We start from the raw sequence: 22,422 nt of genomic DNA on the forward strand, positions 1-22,422 counted from the left end.
CTGTGCAGTTTGTTTTGCACAATGGCCCCGATCGTCCTCTTCTGGGGTCCCTCGGCGGCTGTCTCGGCTCCTCCCCGCAAGAGCTAACCCCCCTCTGGGAAGCACTCTCCCAAGGGGGCTAGCTTGCTGTATCACTTGGCCCCACACCCCGGCGTGCCACGTCATTGATTTGATTGACAGCAACGGGAGCCAATGGCTGCGCTGCTATCAATCATCCAATGAAGAGCCACCTCAAGCTGGGGGAAATCATCGCGGGATCGTGCCCACGGAGATTTGTGGCTCAGGTAAGTAAAACGGGGGCTCGGGGGGCCAGAGACAGCAAGGTGTTTTTTCATCTTAATGCATAGGATGCATTAAGGTGAAAAAACACGAAGCTCTAGAACCCCTTTAAAAATAAAACAATAAGAGTCCCATATACAAGTGCTCCACCTCAGTATAAACATAAAGTGTCAGTTCATATGTTGATCTTTATTTATATCTACCAATGTGTTTGGTCCCACCGCCTTCATATAAACTGCCTGCTCACCTCCAATATCTGACTCCACTACAGAGTCATATTAGCCTTAGTAAATTCCACACTAGATGGTACTGGGGTGCTCCTTCTGCTATTGCCCCTGAATCCCGCTACTCCACTTCTTGGTTCCCGATCATCAGTAAAACATGTTATAGGATACAAATAGAGGAACCATAGTGCTCTCTGCTTCCAAATATTTATTATAGGTGAACAAATAATTAAAAACACTCACAAGGACATATAAAAACCAAGCATGTATTTAGCTCACCACGCTGACTCATATGGCAAATCATAGGTTTCCTCCACCTGTACGCGTTACACCCTTCCCATGGGCTTATTTAGGTACTCCATGTGACCTAAGAAAAATGTGTGGGTTGCTCAGGCTTGATAGGGAGGGGGTATGTAGACAGTGCATCTGCAGCTAGAGGGCTGACAGGGGATGGAGTCTGTCCTGGCTACTGCAAAGGTTCATGAAAGGAAGGATGACCCCTGGAAATCGCACATCTATGGTGTCTTGCTGCAATGAATGGAGTGGCAACCTCAGCCTGGACTCCAACCAGTCACACCCCTGTGTACTCCATGGTTCAGGAGAGTCTGGGTGAGTTTTTTTTCTCTGCAATTTGGAAAACAGCTTCTTGATGCGGGTGGCGACCATTGGGCACCGCATCCCAGTATACATCATACATCCTTCAATTGGATAAGGGAATTTTTAGGTGCAAAAAACACACACTACACAAGTTATTACATAAAACACACTAGAAACTTTATTACCTCTACCTATACATACAAGTTAAAAATGTTGCTTCAATAGCAGTCTCTATATCAATAAAAACATTGTAAGATACTTAGAAACATATCCCAGCGTTAATTGCCTCAATGCCATACATTATAGCAATGCAAAGTGAATATCTCATGAAAATCAAGGTGCTATCACAAGAGAGCCGTCCGCCAGCTCTAAAAAAACGATACTGGGGTGATCAGGCATCATCCCGGTACAGACGCCCCCCCCCCCCCTAAAAAATGGCGCCCCAGGCAAACACCTTTTTTACCTTGCGGTAAATACGCCCCTGAGCATAAAATCTTCTTCCCCACAACCGTGTCCAGGTATTTGTGGGGATCTGCAAGCAGGGAGCTTATCAGAATTTTAAGAATAAGGGGGCTCCAAAGTACCGCCCTCCCATGTGAATGTGAATGTAAATGTGCATTTTTTTTCTTCAAATTTCTTTTAAGTGTGTGTATTTTAATTTTTTTTGGAGGGGGTTGCACATTTTAATACTTATTTATTTGGCATAAATAATTTGCAATGGGCAAAGTTAGAGAAAAAATCTGGCATTAAGAGCAGGCTTTTGAGAGGCGTTAAAAATGCCCCTCAAACGTGTATGCACAAGATATAATAGACAGCACATTGTGCTGTTTACACTAATGCCCTGTACACACGGTCGGTCAATCCGATGAAAACAGTCTGATGGATTTTTCCATCAGTTAACCGATGAACCTGACTGATGGTCAGTCGCGCCTACACACCATCAGTTAAAAAAAACCGATTGTGTCAGAGCGCGGTGACGTAAAACACAACGACGTGCTGAAAAAAATGAAGTTCAATGCTTCCAAGCATGCGTCGACTTGATTCTGAGCATGCGTGGATTTTTAACCGATGGACGTGCCTTAATTTTAAAACAAGTTTCAAATTTTTTAACCGATGGATAAATAACCGATGGGGCCTACACACGATCGGTTTGGTCTGATGAAAACGGTCCATCGGATTGACCGATCGCGTGTACGCGGCATAAGCGTTAGCATTGCGTTGCTTCAAAATTGAAGCCTAATGTCGAGTCAGGAGCATTTGAAGCCTTTTAATGCCTCCCATTCAAGTCTATGATAACACTCTGCAAATGCTCTGGCAGGCATTTTTGGAGCAGTATTGGTGCGGTTGCGGCACGTTAAAATTAGTCACTTTCCATTGTGGAGCAGTTTTAACGCTCATCAAATGCTAAGAAACCGTGCATGGGGCGTTTAGGGAGCGTTGAAGGCTTGTAAAACACCCCAATCTAAAGCTCATTGATGTCTGTCTGACGCCCATACTAACGTCATACGAACACTATATGTGCATATGTTGTGCGTCAGTAATTTAGTCAAGTGTGAATAAGCCCTTACTCCCATGTACATGTGCGGGAATTGTGTCATCTTGCGCCAGCCAATCAACATGGCTGAAGAGTCGACCCAAACCTGGAAGAAGACAGGGAGAAGATGGTGATGCCAGTGAAGGACATTGCATTGCTGGAGCTGAGACAGAGTGTAGTTCTGCGTTAACTAAGCACTGAAATAGCAGTAATTAGCAGTATCATATCATATACCGTATTTGCCGGCATATAAGATGACCCCCTAATATGCTGCTAAAAACTGTGGTTTTGTGGTCTACTCACCGTATTAGATGACCCGCTTGTGTGGAAGTAATGGGTTTTAATTAAATGAAGAAGCTGCAGCCCGCCGGGTGCTCTGTACGGCTGTATGTAGTTTGTATATGCGCCGCTCAGCCAATCCCGATGCACTGTGTTGATGACAGAGCATGCTAAGCCTGCTCGGATTGGATAACAACCTCTGCAAATCCAAGCAGGTTACATAATGTAGCCTGCTCGGATTGGCAGAGGTTATTACTCCAATCCGAGCAGGCTTAGCATGCTCTGTCATCAACAGAGTGCATCGGGATTGGCTAAGCGGCGCATATACAGAATACATGCAGCCATACAGAGCACCCGGCAGCTGATATAGATCGAGCAGCTGCTATACACGGCGTATAAGACGACCCCCAGATTTAGGCTGTGTAATTCCGGTGTAAAAGGTCATCTTATATGCCGGAAAATACGGTACGTATAATGTATCACCTACATATACCACCATTCATGACATTCAACTGCTTTTCCAAGTTTATTCTATAATACAGCTGATCTTTTAACGAACCAATAACCACAGATAGGTACCTTTTTTAAATTGTGTCAAAAGTTCAATAAGAATATTGAAGTAATTAGTCTTTCAAATTGGAAGCATTTGTCTAATGACGTTCCTGAGCAGATTAATAGAACAGAATGGTCAGTGTTGAATTATAAGCTGGTTGTCGGGACCTAATGTGACTAGCAGTGGTCATTTGCTCCGGATTAAAGATTAAGAACAATTGTTTCTCTTGTTTACAATCAAAGCACAAAGGGCCATTCTTGTAGAAACTGAAAATCTCCACTGCTATTGGCCTAAAATTTGTAATAACTACAGGCTGCTTACACAAAAGCTTTATTACACTGCCCGTCCCCTTATAAGAAAGGCAAATGTGTCTACAATGATTCATGCTAACTCCGAGAAACGCGTGGGGTAACATCTCTGGAAGAATGGTGTTTTTCTGGAGATCGTTTTAATCTCCATAATGTCATTGGACCCTGTTTGTTTAAGCTGTGCGCCTTTCCTTTAGAAGTCCTAACCCAACCAAGAAACCAAGGCTATCATTTATTCAGAATTATTTGACATTGTCAAGTTTCACAACAAGGATTTACAGTTATCTTTAAGACACTTATAATGGCAGACGAAATCCAACTCTCTGAATGCAATGGAGATAGACATCCTGAAATACCACAGATAACCAATATTATAGATGAAATGGATACATTTACAGTATGCGAAAAGCGTGAGATAAATCCAGTCGTTTCAAGTGAACATAAAGAGGGATCTGGTATCTGTTTAGAAGACAAGATTGATTCTTTGGAAATCAAGGAAAACACTGAAGAAGGTAATGATTTTTTTTTTTTTTTTAGGTTTTTGTGAATTATTTACTAGGTTTATTTTACTACTATTTTTAGGCAAATTGGTCACTCTGAACTTAGTAATGGTTGAGGTTTCCACAATCTGGTTAATTGTAGTAGTCAAGTGGTCCCGATGGATAGAAAAGTGTTGATTGTATGGCCAACATAAAAAAAAAAAAAACTCTGATATACTATTACCATCTCTACAGGGGACCTAATGGAAGGACTTGTCCAAGGAACCTATTAATATTTGTTTGTTTTTCTTTATTCCATTTTCAGTTCTTGTTATGTTCTTATGCCTTGTACACACGGTCAGGCCCCGTACACACGTCCGAGAAACTCGACGAGCAAAACACATCGTGTTGCTCGTCAAGTTCCTTGTGAAGCCGCCGGGGATCTTGGCGAGCCAAGTTTCCTCATTGACTAATGAGGAAATAGAGAACATGTTCTCTATTTGGCCCGACGAGATCCTCGTCGGTTTCCTCGGCCAAAAGTGTACACACGACCGGGTTTCTCGGCAGAATACGGCTCAGATCGAGTTTCTGGCTGAATTCTGCTGAGAAACTCGGTCGTGTGTACGGGGCAAAAGTGACCGTGCAAAAGTCCACCGTGAGTCCGTCGGAAGTCCGACAGAAAGAAAGAGAACAGATTCTCTATCTAAGGTCTGTTGGACTTCCAACAAAAAAAATCTGAAGGAGGCTACACACGGCCGGACTTTCCAAGAATAATAGCCCGTCAGACTTTTTTTCTCGGAAAGTCCGGCCGTGTGTACAAGGCATTACTTTCGATGCTAAATGTTTGCTACAGCTGTTACATCCTTGTTATGTCAGTGCATAATTTAAAACCCAATAAAAATCTATTGAACAGAAGAAAAAAAGCTCAAGTTAACATATTTTTTAATATGTTAATGTTGGTAAGGAAGCAAAATGAGATCTCACCAACATAGACACAGACAGCAAGATACATTTTTCGTCTGGACTTCCATGCTAAGGTACTTTGCATATCTTACAGAAGGGGCTCCAGTGCAAGAAAGATCTACTGCTTGAGTTGCCATTTTTCAGCCACAAGCCTAATCAGTAACATGAAGGATCTTGCAGGGCTTCATAGTGCATGCACGCTTTTAGGATATAAGCTTATGCATCCATGTGTGTATGACCATAACTAAGACCTTTTAGTAGTCTGAAACACAATACACAAATGAAAGACTATTTTACCCTCAAAATGAGTTACTGTACAGTATATGTCGGTCCTGAGATACACAGCTATCTTACCAAGCACAGTCCTGCTTCGCAGGGCAAGAGACCTGATTTTCTTTCTACTGCACCAAAGTAGCACTTACTGGTCTTGACTTGACAAGGTCCTGAAAGCAAAAGCACCAGATTGGTTAGCCCATTTGTTGCTGTGAACTCTCCTCCTATCAGCATGTTCCTTGTTAGAAAATGTTCATTGCATGTTACATGGTTGATTGGCTCCTTGTGCTGCTTCTCCATCTCACAGTATAGTATAGTATCTCTATATATGCAGTAAATACCTAAAAAATAATACCTAAGAAAAACTCCCAAAAATGTACCTCTTGTGAAATAAAAATACTTTCAATTACATATTAATGATTACAGAGCTGAATTATTTGTGTTTTTATATGTGCAATGTTGTTTAGCTTTAAAGACCACCATACATTCTTTATTTTCCCACCATTTTGTATTATTTCTTGCCAACATTGGATGACTTGAAAAAAAGAAGAAGCTAAACACTGGGCACATTTGTGCATTTTTTCTCTTGTAGTGGATGTAGTTTTAGGGGAAATAAACATATATATATATATATATATATATATATATATATATATATATATATATATATATATATATATATATATATATACTGCAGTATGACAGGATTGGGTCCTTAGACAAAACTTCCTTATTAAATCATCTTTACTTCTTGGGAGAAAGAAGAATTAACATGCCGCCACTCCCTCCTTTCTTAACCCTCCTCACACTTTTCTATTTTTCTCTTTCAGTGGTTGGAACCGCTTAAAGTGTTTGTTTACTCTAAACAAAAAAAATGGATCCTGCTCCTTTAAAGCATGTTATATGACACAGTGCTTGTCCTGTGTCATTTGGCCTCCCGTAACACCTAAAAAACCTGGCTGATCCAGCCAGTTTCTCCCCACCCCTCTGTAAACTGACCACATTGTATCATGGCTGCTGATACCAGACACCATGGTTACTCAATGTACATGCCTCCATCATCAGCAGCCTGTTATCTGCTCTTCTCTCTGCTCCTGTGTCCTCCTCTCCCCTCCCCCTCTCTGTCTGTGTGTGAGACGCCCCTCCCCCTCTTGCTGCTCTCATCCCACTAACCTGTATACATCATCAGCACTGCCTCCTATTGCAGCATCCCCTACTGTGAATGATGCTGTAAATACCTCATTTAAGAGCTGAAATTGTGATCACATGACCAGCCAGCTCTCTCCTCCTCTCCTCCCCTCCTCAGCCGCCCTCTTCATCTTTCAAAGGAGGAAAGGAGAAAGCTGGCCAGTCATGTGATCGCAATCTCGGCAGTGAAATTAGGTATTTGCAGCATTTATTTTTATAAATCACACACAGAGGGGGATGCTACAATAGGAGGCAGTGCTGATGGTGTATACAGGTTAGAGTGGCTTAACGACCACTTAAAGGGGTTGTAAAGTGTGACGGTATCGGTATGATATCCCCGTCAAGCATTCCCTCCTCTCCATACAAGAACATCACAGGATTCCCCACACATGAGTCAAGACTGGATGCTGGAACCAAGACACTTTATTGACACAAAAACTCAGCTTATATGTGGTTACAGCCTGTTAGGAACGCCCCCCTCACACAGTGGGGTTTCCCATACAGATTATAGGAGACAAGTCGGAGCCGACCATGCAGACACGTTTCTTTAGATAAAGACATCACTGGAGTTAATTACTACACTGAAGCAATCAGAATAATTAACATACTACTTCTCTAATCATTTAGCCTGATGATACAATACTCATCTTTTAAGGGTAAACACAGATCTTCTTTACACAACACAATAGATCAATTAACGTTTAGAATAGTGAGGGGACATTAGCACGTCAATAACCTGTCAGAGGAATGAATCACACATGAAATTCCTTTCTACCTCTACCCATGGCTAGCAGGGAGCAGTACACTGAGACATATAGGCAAATGTATCACAATGGCCCCCCTTTTGCTCCCTGCTCCGGCAAATCCGGTTGGACCTTCCCTGGTCCAGTAGGGTTGACGGGTTCAGAGCTTTTAGTCCGAGGTTAACTCCGTTTGGCATGACTGACCTCCCTTGACAACTGCTTCAGACTCAGGTATGTCACCGGGTCGTCAGATCACACGCCGGTCAGTCCCCAAGTCTTTGTGCGATCTGCAAAGTCACCAGAAGTCAGTGTGAAGACAGCGAATGGGTCTGTGCGCCGCCGTCTAGGTGTCCCGCTATGGGAGGGGGCAGGTTATGGCTCTGAAGTGACAATCACAGGAGATTCATAAAAAGGAAAAGTTATATTTGTTGACATGCTGTAGCACTGGTGCTCAGAGTCCGGGGGGGGGGGAGAGAGGGGACTCAGAGCCCCATAAGGTCAGCCACCCCCTGCTCCCTCCGCAGCCGCCGGTTCTCCTCTTGGAGCTTCTCCAGCTCCATCTCCAGTTCATGGAGCCTGGGGGGGTCAGCCTGCTGTGACCTCAGGTGGTTGTTCTCCTCCCCCAATGCGGCTTATGCACTCCTCCAGCTCTATGTACTCACGGATCAGATCCTGCTTGCTCATGTCCTGCAGGCTCTCCACGTGGTCCTTCATCATCAGGAACTGGGTGGTGGTGTAAGGGGCCACCGGTGGGCCCTTGGCGAACATCTCGGCCCGCATCTGGGACGCCTGCTGCGACTCCCTCTCCTCCAGTCGCTTCTTCTCCTCCCAGGTCCGCTGGTTATATGACTTCCAGGACCTCTTCTTCTTGAAGGATGGCCGGCGGTGCCTCTTTCTGCCCAGCTCCCTCCAGAGCCCCTCCGGCTCAGGGCTGGAGCCCATGACCAGCTGACAATGGTGTTCCCTGTTGTCCGTAATAGCAGATTGTACCATGAGGGCTTCGTAAGGGGTGCCCAATGGTTCTTCCCGACCCCGCTCCTGGGGATCCCAAGCCGAGTCTACACAATGGGCTGCTGCTGGTGGGCGGTACCCAGGTTGAGACCAATTTGACCTGGTGTTGTCATTCATGGGGCAATTCTGCTTGAAGTGACCCAACTGTTTGCACCGGAAGCAGCGTTGTTCGTTGTCCTCCTGGCGTGGATAGCGAGGGCTAGATGTCACCGGTCTGTTAGGAGGTTGGTATCTAGCGGCTGGTGGGTGTGAGGGCGCCGTTGGTCGTGGAGGTTGTACCCATGGTGTGACCTGGTTTGTCTTGCGAGTATCCGCATATTCATCCACCAACTTCGCGGCCTCTGGTAGAGTCATGGGCCTGCGATCTCTCACCCAATCCTTGACGTCCGTCTGGATGTGATTGTAAAATTGCTCCAGGAGCATTAGTTGCAAAATGTCCTCTGCGGTGGTGGCCTGGCTGCGGTTAACCCAGTTAGAGGCCGACAGGGACAGCTGGCATGCCCATTCTGCGTAAGAGTCTTTCGTGGTTTTGCGTGAGTCCCTGAACTTCTGTCGGTGGGACTCTGGGGTTACTGCATAACGAGCCAGGAGCACTTCTTTAACCCGGGCGTAGCTATGGATATCCTGATCTGGCACGGTCCGGAAAGCATCAGAAGCTTTGCCTGACAGTTTGCCTGACAATATTGCAACCCACTCTCTTCTAGCTATTCGGTGCAGGTTGAGAGTGGATACCCTGCGCTGCCAGGTGTGCGTAAATGGTAGCTGCTGACACGGCTTATTCAAAAAAGCAAAACAACCAAAAAAATACGTATGTGTAGCGCTAAAATTAATAAATGAATATCAAAATACCAAAAAATGTGTATAGTAAAAAATAAAACACATATAACATTAATAAATGTTAGACACAAATTGTGAAACATGTGAGATTCCTCTGTAGCGAGGGGTGACAACAGTGCCAACTGGCACGTGAACTGATACACCTAAGGTGGTATCAAACATAAAAACAAAGTCCAACAAAAACTCCTAAGTGTGATGATCCGAGGTATGTAGCAAAGTTCATCAACATCCACAAGTCATTCAAGTGAAAAGGTGAATAAATAGAAAAAGCGTGACTCCTTTAACGTGACAATCCCATCACCGGAAAAAGTGCAGGCTTACCGGAACTTGTTGACCACTGGTGGCATATGCCAAAAGAGGTCAGTCAAGGCTTTATATGACGGTTGTCAAACAGCAATCCTTGGCAGGAAGCGTAGGTCCAACTGGTGGGTAGGTCCTTATATGGAATAGGTCCCCAGGAGTAAGCCGGAAGCTATACTGATGTTGGTATCCCAAAACCAATTGGCTCAGTGTGTTAGTGGTGCATAGAAAAAAATAAAGAGAAGTGGCCACATAGCGTAACTCCGTATAAAAGAAAAAATACGTGTTTATTCACAGCTAACAAACTTACATTTGGCTGGAAGTAAAAGAGCTCTTGCATGTAAATGGGGCGACAGTGGAGTCCTCCCGACGCGTTTCGTGGTCAAAACCACCCCAGACGATGTGCTTTTGACCACGAAACGCGTCGGGAGGACTCCACTGTCGCCCCATTTACATGCAAGAGCTCTTTTACTTCCAGCCAAATGTAAGTTTGTTAGCTGTGAATAAACACGTATTTTTTCTTTTATACGGAGTTACGCTATGTGGCCACTTCTCTTTATTTTTCTCTATGCACCACTAACACACTGAGCCAATTGTTTTTGGGATACCAACATCAGTATAGCTTCCGGCTTACTCCTGGGGACCTATTCCATATAAGGACCTACCCACCAGTTGGACCTACGCTTCCTGCCAAGGATTGCTGTTTGACAACCGTCATATAAAGCCTTGACTGACCTCTTTTGGCATATGCCACCAGTGGTCAACAAGTTCCGGTAAGCCTGCACTTTTTCCGGTGATGGGATTGTCACGTTAAAGGAGTCACGCTTTTTCTATTTATTCACCTTTTCACTTGAATGACTTGTGGATGTTGATGAACTTTGCTACATACCTCGGATCATCACACTTAGGAGTTTTTGTTGGACTTTGTTTTTATGTTTGATACCACCTTAGGTGTATCAGTTCACGTGCCAGTTGGCACTGTTGTCACCCCTCGCTACAGAGGAATCTCACATGTTTCACAATTTGTGTCTAACATTTATTAATGTTATATGTGTTTTATTTTTTACTATACACATTTTTTGGTATTTTGATATTCATTTATTAATTTTAGCGCTACACATACGTATTTATTCGGTGCAGGTTACATTGTCGCTCAAAATCCGCCAGGTAGTTATCAATTTCACAGTCCTTTTCATCAAAAGCTTTAAAAGCGCTAAACGGAATCTTCCTTGCGTCTGCTGTGCTGTACTCATTGTTCGGAGAAGGTGCGGCTGCTTGTTGGACTGCTGCCAGTTTTAACTGTAGTTCTGCGTCCCTTATTTGTTTATCCTTCTGTAGTTCAGCGTCTCTTATTTCTTTATCCTTCTGTAGTTCTGCGTCCCTTATTTGTTTAGCCTTCTGTAGTTCTGCGTTTACTAACATGTCCATCACTTTCAGCACCACATCCGGCGTTGGGTTCGGGCTGAACCACGCTAGCTTCTCTCTCATTAGCTTGTTGGCTGGCGATTCCTCCTCCTGAATCACTGGTGTATCCATCTCTTGTACTGCTGGCGTTGCTGCAATCCCGTCCTCCTGGTCTATCTCCATTGATTCCGCTTGGTTTTGTTGCTAGCAATCCTTCCAGTAGTTCTTCCAGTGTCTGCTTGGAATCCGGGTGTGAAGGAGAGTAGAAGGGAAGATCCCACCGCTGCCACCAATTTGTGACGGTATCGGTATGATATCCCCGTCAAGCATTCCCTCCTCTCCATACAAGAACATCACAGGATTCCCCACACATGAGTCAAGACTGGATGCTGGAACCAAGACACTTTATTGACACAAAAACTCAGCTTATATGTGGTTACAGCCTGTTAGGAACGCCCCCCTCACACAGTGGGGTTTCCCATACAGATTATAGGAGACAAGTCGGAGCCGACCATGCAGACACGTTTCTTTAGATAAAGACATCACTGGAGTTAATTACTACACTGAAGCAATCAGAATAATTAACATACTACTTCTCTAATCATTTAGCCTGATGATACAATACTCATCTTTTAAGGGTAAACACAGATCTTCTTTACACAACACAATAGATCAATTAACGTTTAGAATAGTGAGGGGACATTAGCACATCAATAACCTGTCAGAGGAATGAATCACACATGAAATTCCTTTCTACCTCTACCCATGGCTAGCAGGGAGCAGTACACTGAGACATATAGGCAAATCTATCACATAAAGGTACAATTTTTTTTACCTAAATAGCTTCCTTTACCTTAGTGCAGTCCTCCTTCACTTACCTCATCCTTCCATTTTGCTTTTAAATGTCCTTATTTCTTCTGAGAAATCCTCACTTCCTGTTCTTCTGTCTGTAACTACACACAGTAATGCAAGGCTTTCTCCCTGGTGTGGAGTGTCGTGCTCGCCCCCTCCCTTGGACAACAGGAGAGTCAGGACGCCCACTCCTTTCTCTATCTGTAACGTAGAGAGCATGACACTCCACACCAGGGAGAAATACATTCCTGACATTATCTCTCATGATCTTCATTATCCCAGCATCTTCATCATCCTCCATTAGTATACTTTCACGTGGTGCTTTAATTTTATCATGATCATTATTTTCCATAGACACAGTGTAGTAACTGCCAGCTGCCAGGAATTCTTATCAGTTCCTCTCATCTAGTGCACAATAACTGAGAAAGAAAGGTGTTGTCCATCTGCTTTACAAAAGTGGAGGATAACTTAAGAAGGGCCAGTTGTATGGTCTTTTTTGACCTGTGTATGTTCAGTACCCAAATGTATCCCTACACCTATCTTGCCCTCTCTAGAGCATGTCCCAGAACTATTTTTTTCTTTTACTTTTTTTCCTGTAGCAAGAATTAGATTTTAATACTCCCTGTAACATTATTGCCAGGTCTGTAAAATGTTTTTAGGGACAGTATTGGGAGGTCCGTTCCTATTAAGGTAGACAAGCCCCCAGAACTATATCTCCCTATGTACAAAGCACAGGCATGCTCTTGGGAGCAAAGGTCGACATTGTTTTGCTGGTAAATAAATCAATGTATGCATGTAGAGTGGGACAGAAAGGTATGGGAATAGGTCGAGTTCCACAGTCTAGCATGCAGGGCTGACAACCTTGCTTTGAGTTTCCATGCAACAAAAGTAATGGGGTTGACTTACAAACTAAAGGCATTGTTCATTTTGTGAGGGAAGTTGCAGGAAATTTGTCCCAGAGTTTAATGAATATGTGAGTTTCATTTTGCAAAAAAATACCCATTCATCTGGAAGGCAAATAAAAAAAAATATAAAAAAGAAACAGCATTTCTGCTTGTACTTGATTGGATGATGGAAGTCAGCAGAGCTTTATCCAATTCTATAGGCTATGGGACAAGTTGTTGTGGAGAAGTACTGGGGGTGGGGATTAAGATATGCAGCAGACTAGATACAAATTCTAATGAATGTAAAGAAGCTATTTAGTAATTGCGACAAGGTGGAAAGCCGGTTGTAGAATTCTCTGAGGCCCCATACACACTATCAGTTTTCCTGCTGGTTTTCTCTTCAGGTTTACCAAAACCATGTAGTACAAGGACCTGCCTGATTGCATTCAAATTGAAACGCTTAAGGTTTGACCTCATATTAGATGGTTTTGGTAAACCTGAAGAGAAAACCTAAGAGTCTCATGGAACTGTTGCTATGATAAATTTCTGTTATGTTTTTTTTTTTATATAAGACAAATTTAGTAACCAGCAGAGCTGTGTGTGATTGCTTTGAGCTGCTCTAAGGTTCTGCAGACTGTAAGTCTGGCTGCCTCCTCCTGTTTTTCTGGAGCTTTCCAGAACATTGTGGGTGGGAGAATCAGATGAGCAGTCTAAATATTTATGTAACCCCTGCCAATCCCTGGGGAGGCGTTGCTCAGAAAGTGGTTGGGGAACATAAATAGTTCAGAGCTTCTGAGAGCAGTGTTCTTGTCCAAAAGGAGAAGTTCCCTGCCAGGGAGGGCTGCCTGCCTTCCTGGCTGTATTGCTAAAGGTCCAGCCAGCTCATCTGGATCCCAGCCTTTGCTGAGAGGGCCTGCTCAGCCACAAACCCTTTCAGGGACTAAAGAGCGGTGCCACAGAAGACCTGACTTGGGAGTTTACAGGGAGAGCCTGTCTTCTGGAATTAGAGTTGCATTGTATGCTGGAAGGTCACTTAGTACTGACCCAAGGGGGAAAAGAATTTCAGTGACCGTTTGCCTTTATCACCCCTGCTGCAAAAAATACGGGGGCTTGCCTGCCCTGGGTCATTGCTATTGGTGCCCCAGTGCTGTACATTTAAAGCGGAGGTTCACCCAAAAAACAAGTATATAACATTACATTCTGTATACCTCAAACATGTAAAGTATACTGTTTTTTTGGGGGGGAGTGTACATACGGTATTATCGCTTCCGGGTACTAGCTCCCGCGGGAGTGGGCGTTCCTATGCTGTGGCGCAATGTCTTCTGGGACTTCGGCCAAATGATTGACGTGCCCGGCGGATAAGGCGCGTCACGAGTTTCTGAAACTAGCCGAACTGCGAGTCAGCTCTATACGGCCCTATACGGTGCCTGTGCACCGACTAGGAGCCGTGTAGAGCTGACTGCGCAGGCACCGTATAGAGTCGACTCGCAGTTCGGCTAGTTACGGAAACTCGTGACGCGCCTTATCCGCCGGGGCGAAGTTTTTGTCAGGCTTGTCAATCATTTGGCCGAAGTCCCAGAGGACATTGCGCCACTGCATAGGAACGCCTACTCCCGCGGGAGCTAGCACCCGGAAGCCAGGTGAAAAATAGCGATAATACCGTATGTACACCCCCCCCCCCCAAAAAAAAAACAGCATACTGTACATGTTTGAGGTATACAGAATGTTATGTTATATACTTGTTTTTTGGATGAACCTCCTCTTTAATAATGTCCTAATTGCTCCAGTTAGTAATGTGGAATATCTCACAGCTCCCTGAACCCATTCAAGTTAATACTGTAGGGGTCTCCAAACTTTTTAAATAAAGGGCCAGTTTAATGTCCAATAGGAAAAATGTTGCCAGTGAGGGTATACATTGTGCTGACATCTGTGAGAGTAAACAGTTGGTATTAGGGGGAAGAATAGTGCCCCATGACTGGTGTCTTTGGGAAGAATAGTGCCCCGTTGTTGGTGTCATTGTGAGAAACAGCGTCCCATTGTTGGTGTCACTTGCAGGAAATATGCCCTATGTTTGGTGTCAGTGGGGGAAATGGTGCCCCAAGGCAAGCAAAGAGCCACATCCAGCCCCCAGGCCACAGTTTGGAGACCACTGTAATTATGCAATAAAGATTTAAAAGGCAACTCTTATGGACTGTGTTTCCTGAATCAGAGTGTAAAGATGCTGTTTGCCTGGATGATGCACTACCGGGAATAGAACATGTGACCCTAAATCATTAGCAACATTAGCAGTCTTCATAGCCAGTCCACTGGATCATTAATAGGCCCAATTTTTAAAGCACCTTTATCTCTACCGATGACAGTTCAGCTCATTTATAAAATGATGCAGGGCAAAGGTAATGGTTATCTTAGCCCCCATTATCCCCAGCAGCATACACTAACCTCTCCTGGCTCCCCTCTAATGCACTCATCCACTGGGAGTAAAGTGAAATACCCAGTTGTACTGGGCATGGGTAGATATGAGACTCTCGCTCCCTATGCCATGTGGCAATGCTGGGTTTAGCTTTGGCAAAGTGCTGTCATATGGTGTAGGGAAAGGAATCCATAGACCTGTATGATCTCACCCAGGGACTTTCTTTGGCTCTATTGGCCATACAGAAAAGCATGAGAGCAAGGAAAGGTGAGTATATGCTGCTAGGAAGAAGGGGAACCTACGCAAACTTTTTACTATGCCTTCAAACTTCTGTTTAAGCAAGAAATTGTATATTTTGATAATATCCTGAAAATGATGACGATACCATTATATTAGATAATAGAAAATGGGCTGCATAAAATGGCCACCTAAAGTATCAGAAATTCACATATAGGGTCAGATTCAGGTAGGGAGCGCGTATTTGTGAGCGGGCGTAGCGTATCCTATTTATGCTACGCCTCCGCAACTTTGACAGGCAAGTGCAGTATTCACAAAGCACTTGCTCTGTAAGTTGCGGCGGCGTAGCGTAAATTGGCCGGCGTAAGCCCGCCTAATTCAAATGTGTTAGATGTGGGCGTGTTTTATCTAAATTAATTGTGACCCCACGTAAATGACGTTTTTTACTAACGGCGCATGCGCCGCCTGTGAAAGTATCCCAGTGCGCATGCTCCAAATGACGCCGCAAAGAATCATTGGTTTCGACGTGAGCGTAACTTACGCCCAGCCCCATTCACGGACGACTTACGCAAACGACGTAAAACGTGAAAAATTTGACGCGGTCCCGACGTCCATACTTAACATTGGCTGCTCCTCCTGTAGCAGGGGTAACTATACGCCAGAAAAAGCCTAACGTAAACAACGTAAAAAAATGCGCCGGGCAAACGTATGTTTCTGAATCGGCGTATCTACCTAATTTGCATATTCAACGCGTAAATATACGGAAGCGCCACCTAGCGGCCAGCGTAGAATTGCAACTAAGATACGACGGCGTAAGAGACTTACGCCGGTCGGATCTTAGTCAAATCTATGCATAACTGATTCTAAGAATCAGGCGCATAGATACGACGGCCTATCTGGAGATACGCCATTGTATCTCCTACCTGAATCTGGCCCAGATTCTGCTCTTGTTTTGCCATAAAATACACTGGCATGTACAATGACCCATATCATAGTCTGTATTTTTTATATGGAATGTGAAACCTCCATTTTGGAACCATCTTGGCTAAAATCTGGCATTTCTCTTCCTGAAGTGTGCCAAAACACCAATGATGTCACAATGGGGGTGATTTACTAAAGGCAAATAGACTATGAACTGCAAAATACAGTTGCCCTCTGCAAGTGCAGTTGCTACCAACCTTAGAAAATTAAGTAAAGGGGTTAATTTACTAAAGGCAAATGGGCATCTTGCAAGAGCAGTTACTCCAGAGCTTAGTAAATGAGCATAAGCTCTGCTGACTTCAATCATCCAATCACGTGCAAGCAAAAATGTTTTTTTTTCCCCTTGCGTGTGATTGGGTATTTTTTGCAAAGTGAAGCTTTACCTCATTAACTAAGCTCTGGAAAGTGCAACTACTCTTTGCAAAGTGTACAGCCTAAGTGAACCCCAAATCATGTGCAAGAATTTTTTTTTAAAAAGTAATAATTTTTGCTTGCACAAGATTGGATGATGGAAGTCAGCAGAGCTTCTACTCATTTACTAAGCTCTGGGGAAACTGCACTTTGCAGAGTGCACAGTGTATTTGCTTTTAGTAAATCAACCCTATTTAGTCCTGCTTTAGGCTCATGATAGCTTGCCCTTGTGAAGGGGGAGGGGACTGATATAATGTTGCAGATAGCACAGAAAATCTCGGTACTACCGGTGTGCCCAGAACGATGCATCCACTGTCTAGTTCCTTTTGATAATTTGAGTGCTGTCTACAAAAAATCTGCTATATAGGCTTGATGATGGGGACCATTTTCAAAATTTTATTTATTTCTGCTTTAATGTCACAAAATCCTGTGTCCACTAATGCCGAATCTGTAATAAACTAAAATAATAATGAAAATGACAAAATATAACATAAATAAATAATGTACAGATTATTAATAGGGATATAAAATGTTCATCCAACCAGTGGCTACCTTTACTGTACAAGAAATCGATGTCATTCAAAATGATGATTGTTGTTTAATTCTAATGTACTTATATTTTCATCTTTTGCAGAACATCAGGCAGAACAACATACAGTTCCTGCACAAGATTCTGGAATGTTAACAAGCCATAATACCCACTCCGAGGAGCACAACAATGGAGAAGATTTTCAAACCACATTAGGTAGAAACAGAACTTTTACCATTTCTATCTAATAGCACAATTATATTTTAAATTGGCTATGGATCTTTTTGCTTCACTTTATGTATAACATAAACGTTTGTCATTACGAGTGGCTGGTATTGGATGCAGTATAAAAGCCCTACTCCAGTCTAATGTTTTTCTTGTTTTAAATAGCAGAGAAAGTAAAAACACCTGGCAGTTGTGTATTGCTGGCTGGGTTCAAATGGGGAGATTTCCCCTCACTTCCTGTCTGGTGTAAGAGGGTCAGAAGTAAGCAAGGGATAGGAAATTTCCCCAATAAGGGGAACAATTTTTTTTTTTTTTACAGAGTGGGTACCGTCTAAAATAGTGGTGACATTTCAACATACAAGTTTCCTAAATTGCACATTTGGACACCAATATCCCCCAAATGATGAAGAATAGAAGACCAAACATACATTGGATTTTTAAGGTGCCTACTGACTTGGCACCAACCACAGGTAGCTTAAGTACATCAAGCACTTGTTCAGCTGTACTTCTCCTGTGGATAACGTTTTCAACAAACATTGGGCTAAAACTCACTGCCTGTTGACGTCACAAAGGCTCGGGCAAGATTATGACAATGCAGTTTGGATCCGGTCACATGCCCGGACCAGCACCTGACTCAGCCTCTCAGCGAGCTGCTGAGAGCCTGAGCCAGTCGCTCCCGCCCCCCTCCACAGCCCAACGATCCAGTGAGTGCGTGGAGGGAGGCAGAGCATAGAGCTGGTGACTGACGGGCAGCAGCTCTGTTGTTGGGGAGAACAAAGAACCAAGCGTTTGGCACTGCTTGATCGCTTGGCTCTCAGCGTTAGAGTCGGTGGGGTACAGATGTAGCATCGGACTGATGTTAAAAATCATGGGGCCGGAGGGAGAGAATAGGAGGGAAGTTGGCAGCATTGTAATTGTGACAGACCTAGCTGCGACAGAGGCTTTTGAAAAGGACTGAATGCGAGCCTCTTGCCTTCCGATTATGGGCCAGGGCCTCAAAACAGGAAGGAGGATGGGTTATCCCGGCAGACAGACCTGGAACCTTAAGACTACTTTTCCAACATCCTCGAGTTGACCCGTTCGGGGTCCCACTGTGGCTGTTGGACTGTTTCTCAGGGGGGAGTATTGTCATGGACCTTGGAATGCTGAAGTGTTTGAATCTGTTACACAGTGGGGGGTCTTCTGCCCTGTCTTAAGGCTAACCCCCCCCCTCCAGACGGCTCCATGGTCTGGAGGAAAAGCATTGTTCTGTGTTTGGCTGTTTGTGTACTTTGATTGCCCCCTGGGGCTTCTGTCTCATTACACATAGCAGTCCTCCTATTCAAGCTATCGGACCAATCCCTGCTGACCCTGTTTCAAGTCCTCATTTGCATGGCTAAGAGGACCTAATTGAGAACTACAATGTACTTTACAATTGACCAATAGCAAAGCAGTTGTTTGGGGCGGGGTGTTCAAACTTCTGTATAAAAGTGTGTTGTGTGCATCCAATAAAAGAGTTTCCTGTTTGAACTTACATACAGCCTGCCTAGTGTTTGTTCTGATGGATTTTGAACGGCACATAGCTGTAGTTCGAATCCCGGAGCATCGGATGGCCGAACCATCAGACGTTGCTGATCCAATAGTAGCAGAGGAGTGTTGGGAGAGCGGAACCGAGCGAGCAAGGGTCTCGTTACAGTAATGGAAAGGGCAAACAGGGGGGCCCGGACAGCAGGTGAAAGGGGGACTCACAGGGGGGCCTGAATAGCAGAGGAATGGCAAAGATCAGAGCGATGGAAGAGGAGGAGAAGCTGGCATCTTTGCAGGGGGAGCAACAAGAGGTGTCAGCAATAATGCAGCACAGCCGGACTTTTGAACTGATGGGACCTGGGCCCGGTACAGGAGGTCTGGCTGTACTGCCTTATCAGTGGCATTGAGAACATCTATAAAGAGATAGAAAGCTACGAGACTTTAGAAGAGTTTTAATTTTCCAACCTTTGCTGGAAAATATAGCATATATTGATTGTTATTGGCCTCAACTTCTCTCATAATTTAGCATGAGATCTCAATATTACTGTTTCATATTATTACACAATATCATGTATTGCTTTTATTTGACAATACCGTTATATACTTTTACAGAGGTGGAAGGTAACAATGCCCCAGCACATGACTCTCCTAATCTGGAAGAAATAAACAAACCAGAAGAAGACCAAGAAGAAAGCAAAGCCGAAGCAGAAGATCTATTAATGTTCGAGCCGACCAGAACCCTTTCTGAAACCAGGGAAGAAGAGATGCTGACTGAGACAGAGGAAGAAAACACATCCATTGAAACTGACAATGATAACGGACATGGGTCATATGATGATGAAGAAGATAATAGCCCTGGACCAATGTTCTCGCTCAGTCCAAGTGGCAGCCATCTTGAATCCTACTCAGATCAGCAAGTACATGGAAACCACCCCGACATCTCCAAGAACAGTAATTCCAGATACGACACCGTCTCATATCGGAAGATCCGCAGAGGAAACACAAAACAGAGGATAGATGAATTTGAATCTATGATGAATTAACAATTGCCAAAGCTGCTTTGATTACTTCCTGTTTATGTATGCAATGTGTTGACTAATCATTTCCTCTATGATTTCCTCTGTATAAAGAAAGCAGAATAACCCACTTTCCAGTAGTTAGCATCAAGTAACATCTTAACAAAGAATTTTTGGTATACATTACTATGTCCTATTTAAAAAGATAATTGCATGGAAATTATATATTCTGAGGTTAAAGTTCCCATAGCTAGAATTTTTTTTTTTTTTTTAAAACATGTATAAATTATAAATGAAATAATACACTTGTATTCCCACTCTTATCTGGTACTTCATGTAAAAAGGGGTATAGAAATATATGAATACGGACATTGTTTAGCACAGAACTAGTCAAAAATAAATACATAGAATAAAATGATGTAATGTAAACTTTTAACCTTGGTAATCAGGTATAAACCATGTGCTTGGCCCAGCTATACACTCACTGGCTACTTTAGGTTCACCTTGCTAGTATCGGGTTGGACCCCCTTTTGCCTTCAGAACGGCCTTAATTCTTCGTGGTATAGATTCAGCAAGGTGTTGGAAACATTCCTCAGAGATTTTGGTCCATAGAGACATGATAGCATCACGCAGTTGATGCGGATTTGTTGACTGCACATGCATGATGAGAATCTCCCATTCCACAACATCCCAAAGGTACTCTATTGGATTGAGATCTGGTGACTGTGGAGGCCATTGGAGTCCAGTGACCTCATTGTCCAGTAATGAGATGTTTTGAGCTTTGTGACATGGTGCTCTACCCTGCTGGAAGTAGACATCTGAAAAGGGGTACACTGTAGTCATAAAGGGATGGACATGGTCAGCAACAATGCTCAGGTAGGCCGTGGTGTTAAAACGATGCTCAATTTGTACTAAGGGGCCCAAAGTGTGCCAAGAAAAAATCCTCCAAGCCATTACACCACCACCAGCCTGACTGTTAATACAAGGCAGGATAAAGCCATGCTTTCATGCTGTTTATGCCAAATTCTGACCCTCCCATCTGAATGTCGCAGCTGAAATCGAGACTCATCAGACCAGGCAACGTTTTTCCAATCTTCTATTGTCCAATTTTGGTGATCCTGTGCAAATTGTAGCCTCAGTTTCCAGTTCTTAGCTGACAGCTCGTTGGTTGTAATGAGTGGTTATTTGAGTTACTGTTGCCTTTATATCATCTCAAACGAGTCTGCCCATTCTCCTCTGACATCAACAAGGCATATTTTCTCTTTTTCGGACCATTCTCTGTAAACCCTATAGATGGTTGTGCGTGAAGATCCCAGTAGATCAGAAGTTTTTTAAATACTCAGACCAAACCGCCTGGTACCAACAACCATCAATCACTTAAATCCCCTTTCTTCCCTATTCTGACTGATTAGTGTGAACTTCAGCAAGTCATCTTCATCATGTCTAGATGCCTAAATGCATTGAGTTGCTGCCATGTGATTGGCTGATTAGCAGTTTGTAACAAGCAATTAAACAGGTGTACCTAATAAAGTGGTCAGTGAGTGTAGATATTAGATCAAAGATGGGCAGTAAGACACTCACTGAGATCTGGAGGTCCTTGAATATTGCCATTGACTGCTCTATAGGTTTGAATGTTATTTTTTTTAATGCCTCAAAGATACATTTCAGGTCTAGTTTGGACCAATGTAACTATACCACACCTGACCGATGTTCCTGGAAGATATAAATCCCTGAAGAAGGCCACTAATGCGTTTTAGGGGTCAGAAAAAACTCCACCCTCATTGGAGCTTCAGTTAAAATAAGAGCCTTGAATGGGCTCGAAAAATAGTTTTCCTGTGTTCTATGTGCGGAAGCTAATTACTGGATCAGAAGAGTTACTAGAGTTACTAGACCTCAGTATCTGCGTGATTAACCGAGATCTTGTTCTTGATTGATCACGCAGATACTGCCGTCCAATAACTCTCCTGATCCAGTAATTAGCTTCCCTACATAAATTTACACAGGAAAACTCTTTTTCAAGCCCATTCAAGGTTCTTATTTTAAATGAAGCCCAGATGAAGGTGGAGTATTTTCTGCCCCCCAAAATGCATTGGAGGCTTTTTAGTATAAACTAGGAAAATCATTTGGGCTGTTTTATCCTATGGTCTGGCACTTCTTCCATTGGTACATGTTTTTTTTTTGGAAAACCTCCTGGGGTACCCACTGGAGGATAGCCTTGTCTGTTGTGAACAGCCTAACCTGAGCGTTTCAAATGTTTTTGTCCTCTTATTATTTTGTATGAACATTAAAGTCCCAGTGTCTCTTGGATGCTTTTTTCTTCATTGCAGATAAAAGAAAACTGTGCCATTTTGTCCAAAGTTAAAAAATGGCCCTGGATTTGGGTGTAGGCCATCTATGTA

At 43.5% G+C, this 22,422-nt stretch overlaps 1 protein-coding gene across 2 annotated transcripts; it reads left to right on the plus strand.

The window, feature by feature from the left end:
- Nucleotides 1-909: 909 nt before the first annotated feature.
- On the plus strand, nucleotides 910-20,459 carry ERMN (ermin). Of its 2 annotated transcripts, none has more exons than XM_040357933.1 (3): nucleotides 910-1,112; nucleotides 17,382-17,492; nucleotides 19,620-20,459. In XM_040357933.1, exons 1-3 carry the CDS (start codon nucleotides 1,037-1,039, stop codon nucleotides 20,048-20,050), a joined length of 618 nt encoding a protein of 205 aa, XP_040213867.1. In that variant the 5' UTR covers nucleotides 910-1,036; the 3' UTR covers nucleotides 20,051-20,459. The 2 variants fall into 2 exon arrangements, with proteins under 2 accessions (XP_040213867.1, XP_040213865.1); XM_040357931.1 differs by lacking the exon at nucleotides 910-1,112 and adding an exon at nucleotides 3,799-4,286.
- Nucleotides 20,460-22,422: the final 1,963 nt, after the last annotated feature.

The sequence above is a fragment of the Rana temporaria genome, chromosome 6, assembly GCF_905171775.1.
Source record: "Rana temporaria chromosome 6, aRanTem1.1, whole genome shotgun sequence".
NCBI lineage: Eukaryota > Metazoa > Chordata > Amphibia > Anura > Ranidae > Rana > Rana temporaria.

What these genes read in the sequence shown, in the direction of transcription:
- ERMN (XM_040357931.1), top strand. Translation starts at nt 4,076, where the DNA reads ATGGCAGACGAAATCCAACTCTCTGAATGCAATGGAGATAGACATCCT. An exon ending in CAAGGAAAACACTGAAGAAG is followed by an intron (nt 4,287 to 17,381) that starts GTAATGATTTTT and finishes CATCTTTTGCAG; the next exon opens with AACATCAGGCAGAACAACAT. An exon ending in AGATTTTCAAACCACATTAG is followed by an intron (nt 17,493 to 19,619) that starts GTAGAAACAGAA and finishes ATACTTTTACAG; the next exon opens with AGGTGGAAGGTAACAATGCC.